Source organism: Chroicocephalus ridibundus, unplaced genomic scaffold (genome assembly GCF_963924245.1).
Source record: "Chroicocephalus ridibundus unplaced genomic scaffold, bChrRid1.1 SCAFFOLD_105, whole genome shotgun sequence".
Classification (NCBI taxonomy): domain Eukaryota; kingdom Metazoa; phylum Chordata; class Aves; order Charadriiformes; family Laridae; genus Chroicocephalus; species Chroicocephalus ridibundus.
The window spans coordinates 568,467-575,082 of NW_026961652.1; the positions used below are offsets into that span (position 1 = coordinate 568,467).

Genomic DNA, 6,616 nt, shown 5'->3' on the forward strand with positions numbered 1-6,616 from the left:
GGGCTGGCAAAAAGCAGCTGAGAGCAGGACGGATGGAGAGACCAGCTGTCCTCCTTCTGCACTAAGGGTCTGTCCTATTGCCTCCCAGGACTCTCACAATAGCACTCGTAGGGTAGCAGAAATGCCAGGGATTTCTACCTTCAAACATGACTCCTCAAGTGGGCCAGGGGTAACCGGAGCAAAATAAACAAAACAACCCCCCCAGCTCTGTTCTGCAGCCAGGGGACCTGGGAGTGACAGTGCTCAAAAGCTCTTTTATATCGGGGGTAGAGTTACCCTGCAATCACTCCTGGTTCCTCTCTCCCTCTTGCTGCACAGCACGACTGACTCCTCTGGAGCCCACAGCAGAGTCCCCTGCTCCCCATTGCACCCTCAGCCAGCACAAACCAGGCATCACACCAGGATCTGCACAAACGCCTTCCTGGACGGACGGAGGTCATTTGGGGGGCTTTACTGTGACCAGTGCAACAGGTCCTACTCGGACCTGTCTGTCCTCACTCTTCACTGTCTTTTCCTCCTTGGACAGGCCCCCATGTGCAGAGGGAAACTATGTCCAACGGCAGCTCCATCACCCACTTCCTCCTGCTGGCATTCGCAGACACGCGGGAGCTGCAGCTCTTGCACTTCTGCCTCTTCCTGGGCATCTACCTGGCTGCCCTCCTGGGCAATGGCCTCATCATCACTGCCGTAGCCTGTGACCACCGCCTCCACACCCCCATGTACTTCTTCCTCCTCAACCTCGCCCTCCTCGACCTGGGTGCCATCTCCACCACTGTTCCCAAAGCCATGGCCAACTCCCTCTGGCACACCAGGACCATCTCCTACATGGGATGTGTTTCCCAGGTCTTTTTCTTTGCCTTCTTGATGTCAGCAGACTTTTGTCTTCTCACTGTCACGGCCTATGACCGCTACGTAGCCATCTGCAAACCCCTGCACTATGGGTCCCTCCTGCGCAGCAGAGCTTGTGTCCACATGGCAGCAGCTGCCTGGGGCAGTGGCATTCTCAATGCTCTCCTGCACACGGTCAATACATTTTCAATACCCCTCTGCCAAGGCAATGGCCTAGACCAGTTCTTCTGTGAAATCCCCCAGATCCTCAAGCTCTCCTGCTCACAATCCTACCTCAGGGAAGTTGAGCTAATTGTATTTAGTGCCTGTTTATTCTTTGTGTGTTTTATTTTCATTGTGGTGTCCTATGTGCAGATCTTCAGAGCTGCGCTGAAGATCCCCTCGCAGCAGGGACGGCACAAAGCCTTTTCCACCTGCCTCCCTCACCTGGCCGTGGTCTCACTGTTTATCAGCACTGGCATGGTTGCCCACCTGAAGCTCCTCTCCATCTCCTCCCCATCCCTCAATGTGGTGATGGCTGTTGTGTACTCGGTGGTGCCTCCAGCAGTGAACCCCCTCCTCTACAGCATGAGGAACCGGGAGCTCAAGGATGCCCTGAAGAAACTCATCTGATGGATCCTGAGGCAGTAAAAGTAATGTGCCTCCCGTTCTCTGTGTCATGCTATAAGTTTACTCTAGGCCAGGCTTCAGCCATTATTTTTTTCTCTGATAATTATCCTTTGAAGTAATTGCTTGGGATCATAGCACTTCTCTTGAGGCTCTTTCCTGTTCTGTCTCATTCTTGAAGAACCATGTGTCACCTCTTTCCTCCCTAAGAGCATCTCTGCAAGAAAAGGGGATCTCCTGAGTGTGGTGCCTGATGGCTGGGTCTGCTTGATACAGTTTTGGCTACGAACAAGCCTAAGGAACTGGACTTTCCCAGCGTCTTTCCACCTTGTTTTGGGAAATAATGTCACAGTAGCACTGGCATATTTTAGACACCAAGACTTAGTTGAAGGCTCTCTTCTTGGTGTAGAGGGGCAGTGGAGATGGTACATGACGTCCCAGTAACATTCCTCAGGCTGTCACAGGTATGATGGGGCTGATGGCAGATTTCAATCCATGTGGAAAGGAATCTGGAGTGGTCAGGAGAGGACGGGGACACTCCATGTTCTCTGGGATGGGAAGTGAATGGAGACAGAGAAGAGTTTAAGTCTCAGAGATAGGTCCCCCCAGGACAAATCACTAAATCCAGGTACCCACAAGCCAGGACTCTGCAGGGCCGTGGGAGGCAGTGAAGATGCATCAGGCAGAGGGAAAGGAGACTGGAGAGATGCGGGAGCTGCCTGAGGAGCCCCAGGGCCAGGAGTCTCCTGCTGTCCTGGGGAGCAGGGCAGGCGGGGAGGCAGAGCGGGGCAAAGGCAGTTAGGGCTGGGGATCAGCTGCAGCTGAAGGCAGGAGAGCCAGAGAGCGAGTGGCCTCTGCTGGCCCTTGGGGCCAGCTCCAGCCCTGGGGTGATGGGGAGGCTGAGAGCCCTCTCTGCCCCCAGCAGCTGTGGTGCCCTTCAGAGGGGCTGGGGCTGTGGGGGGAGTGCCCAGAGCTCTGCAGTTCCCTGTGGGGAGCACTGCTGTGGGGCCAGCCCAGACCAGGGGGCTCTTTTGGGCTGGGCTGGGCAGATGGCGGGGAAGGTGGGAGAGAGACAGGGTGGGTCTGGAGTGGTGTGGCAAGTGCCCAGGAGAGGAAAACCCCAATGTTAGCGGCGCTGTGTGACCATGTGAGGACGTGCTCCAGTGGGCATGTGGGGCAGAGCCAGGTCTCCTGGAGAAGGAAGCAAGTCATTGTCCTGGTTCTGGCAGGGACGGGGTTAATTCTCCCCGGGCTCCATCAGGGACACAGGTATTCCATGCCATGTGAGCCATGGCCAGGCAGAGCTGCCAGAGGAGGGGCCAGGAAGTCGCTGCTGGGGAGCGGGCTGGGGCGTCCCGGGTCCGGTTGGTGAGCGGCGGTTCCGTAGTCGTGTTTGTACATTCCTCTGTCCGTGTTATTGTTGTTGTTTTCTTGTTCCCTTTGCTCTTCTGTTAAACTGCCGTCGTCTCAACCCACAAGTTCTGCCTTTTTTCTTCCAATTCTTCCCGTATTGGGAAGGCCCGAGCGAGCGGCACTTAGTTCCTTGTTGCCGTCTGAGGCCAAACCACGACAGTCCTTTTTTGGCACCCAACGTGGGGCTCGAAGGGTTGAGATAACAACAGAATCCAACTAGAGCTTGGAAAAACGACTTTGTTGTATGCATTTATTGTATTAGGTAAATAGTCACTGGTCACCATGTTGCTTGGTTTGTTCTCGTGGCTGTGTCATGTAAATTCCTCTGTGGCTTATGTACTCCCTGCAATGCTGTTTATCACCTCTGGGAGAGGGATCAGGATTGTCATTTTACTGTCCTGTGTGATATCGGCTTAGGATATGAGAACATCACTTGTTAGACAGTTACTTGGGGGCGTTTAAGTGGCATTGCTGTCCTGTCCGTACCTTGGGCACCGTCTCTCACAATTTATTAATAATTACACCCAGTCTGTGGGGGAAATGGGGGGACACTTTCCCCAGCTCTTTTGCCTCCCTTTTCCCCTTCGGGTCAGGTATGACAGCTTTTGAGAATTTTGAATATCCTTGGGATGCTCAAACCAGCCTGGTCCTATTGTTATGTCTGCTGAATGTGTTCCAGGTCCTGTTCAGGGTTAAACGACTATTTAAGACGACCACCCAGAGACCTGCTCCGAGGCTGGACAGTCAGGGGTGGCACGGCATGTGGGAGAACACGGGCAGGTACCTAGAGAACTTCTCGCCTCCAATGGTCTGGGACTTCACCCCTGAACAATTACAGGACCCTGACAGAGTGGTAGAATATCTGAAGGGAAAATGCTGTGGCTATTCTGGAGAGGCACAACTCACCGCACTGTGCTGGGCCCTGGCCAGTATCTACCAGGCCCTGCTCAGTGTTACGCAGCACCCTCAGGGGGAAGAGATGGAGACCAGGACGACAGACACTGCAGCTACTCCAACCCCTGCGACAGAGACTGCGGCTACTGCAACCCCTGCGACAGAGACTGCGGCTCCTCCAACCCCAGTGGCAGCCACTGCCACTGAACCAGGGAACCAACCCGCGCCAGTATCAGTTGCCCCCATACAGAAGAAGAAGTACACGAAGAAATCAGTTCTCTTAGTAAGGGATAACGATGAACCAGGGCCATCACGAGAACAGGAGGAAGAGGCAGAACCAGAGATAATTACTCGATCCCGATCCTTGAGTGAGCTGCGGGATATGCGAAAAGATTTCAGCCGACTTTCAGGCGAGCACATTGTCACCTGGATGATGCAGACTTACCCACAGACCCTGATGAGGTGCAATGCACGAGGCCCATGTGGCGGAAGTTTGTACGGAGCGCACCATCGTCATATGCCAACTCCCTGGCAGTAATGGAATGGAAAGGCGAAGAGGGACCAAGGGTGGATGAGGTGGCTGGCCGGCTCCGGCCATATGAAGAAAGTCTCTCTTCCCACCTTGTCTCAGCTGTGGAGAAACTGTCGCGGAAGGTCCAGCAACTTGAAGAGAATATCTCCTACTCCCCACCTGTATGGGCCAGCATCTCAGCTATTAGGAGCAGGCGTTTCCCCACTCAAGAGAGAGAGTACAGAGGGTACACACCACGAGGCACCCTGTGGTTCTACCTGTGTGACCACGGGGAGGACATGAGGAAGTCGGATGGACAACCTACTTCGACCCTGCGGACACGGGTACAGGAGTTGCAAGGAAGGACAACCACAAAAGAGGATCCCTCCAGGAAAAGTGCCGCCTTGGTTTCCAGGGGGCAGTTCCCCGGACAGAGCAGAAGGCCTGATCTTACTTCTGATCCTCTTGAAGGAACTTCCAAGTCATTTCTGCAAGAAGTGAGTAACGGATACTATGACCAGGATTAGAGGGGCCCTGCCTCCGACAAGGGGGAGGAAAGGGACAACCGGGTTTATTGGACGGTGTGGATTCGATGGCCTGGCACATCAGACCCACAGGAGTATGAGGCTCTAGTGGACACGGGTGCACAGTGCACCCTAATACCATCAAGCTACAGAGGGGCAGAACCCATCTGTATTTCTGGGGTGACAGGGGGGTCCCAAGAGCTGACTGTACTGGAGGCTGAAGTGAGCCTAACTGGGAATGAGTGGCAAAAGCATCCCATTGTGACTGGCCCAGAGGCTCCGTGCATCCTTGGTATAGATTACGTCAGCAGAGGGTATTTTTATGTGGGTATTTAATGGATGTGATCAACAACATAGCAGCTATGTCTCCACCAACTAGTAAAAAGGAAACACAAGCTTTCTTAGGCATTGTGGGGTTTTGGAGAATGCATATCCCACATCACAGTCTAATTGTAATCCCTCTCTATCAAGTAACCCGGAAGAAGAACGATTTTAAATGGGGTTCTGAGCAGCGACAAGCTTTTGAACAAATCAGACAGGAAAGAGTCCATGCAGTGGCCCTGGGGCCAGTCCCGGCAGGACAAGACGTTGAAAACGTGCTCTACAGCGCAGCCGGGGAGAACGGCCCTACCTGGAGCCTCTGGCAGAAAGCACCAGGGGAGACCCGAGGTCGACCCCTGGGGTTTTGGAGTCGGGGATACAGAGGATCCAAAGCCCGCTACACTCCAACAGAAAAAGAGATCTTGGCAGCATATGAAGGGGTTCGAGCTGCTTCTGAAGAGGTTGGTACAGAAGCACAGCTCCTCCCAGCACCTCGACTGCCGGTGCTGGGCTGGATGCTCAAAGAAAGGGTCCCCACCACACATCATGCAACTGGTGCCACAGGGAGTAAGTGGATTGCACTGGTCACCCAGCGAACTCGAATGGGAAACCCCAGTCGCCCAGGAATTCTGGAGGTGATCACGGACTGGCCAGAAGGCAAGGATTTCGGAATGTCACCAGGGGAGGAGGTGACGCGTGCGGAAGAGAAAATTGGGCAGAGAGAAACCTTATGAAGTTCAACAAGGGCAAGTGTAGGGTGCTGCACCTGGGGAGGACTAACCCCGTGCACCAGGACAGGTTGGGGGCTGACCTGCTGGAGAGCAGCTCGGTGGAAAGAGACCTGGGAGTCCTGGTGGACAACAGGATGACCATGAGCCAGCAATGGGACCTTGTGGCCAAGAAGGCCAATGGCATCCTGGGGTGCATCAAGAGGAGCGTGGCCAGAAGGTCAAGGGAGGTCATCCTCCCCCTCTACTCTGCCTTGGTGAGGCCGCACCTGGAGTACTGTGTCCAGCTCTGGGCTCCCCGGTTCAAGAGGGACAGGGAACTGCTGGAAAGAGTGCAGCGGAGGGCTACGAGGATGATTAGGGGACTGGAACACCTCTCTTATGAGGAAAGGCTGAAGGATTTGGGTCTCTTCAGTCTGGAAAAAAGACGTCTGAGGGGTGACCTTATCAACGCTTATAAATACTTAAAGGGTGGGTGTCAGGACGATGGGGCAAGGCTCTTTTCAGTGGTGCCCGGGGACAGGACAAGAGGCAATGGGCACAAACTGGAACATAGGAAGTTCCACCTAAACATGAGGAGGAACTTCTTTACCCTGAGGGTGGCAGAGCACTGGAACAGGCTGCCCAGAGAGGTGGTGGAGTCTCCAACTCTGGAGACATTCAAAACCCACCTGGACGTGTCCTGTGTAACCTGCTGTAGGTGACCCTGCTCTGGCAGGGGGGTTGGACTAGATGATCTCCAGAGGTCCCTTCCAACCCTATGATTCTAT

At 54.3% G+C, this 6,616-nt stretch overlaps 1 protein-coding gene across 1 annotated transcript; it reads left to right on the top strand.

Moving 5' to 3' along the window:
• Positions 1-648: 648 nt before the first annotated feature.
• Positions 649-1,461, top strand: LOC134509532 (olfactory receptor 14A16-like; the record flags this gene model as incomplete). The annotated part of the gene is made up of 1 exon (XM_063322074.1): positions 649-1,461. A coding segment is annotated over one exon (813 nt), but the record flags the coding sequence as incomplete, so codon positions are not given.
• Between the last annotated feature and the right edge of the window lie 5,155 nt (positions 1,462-6,616).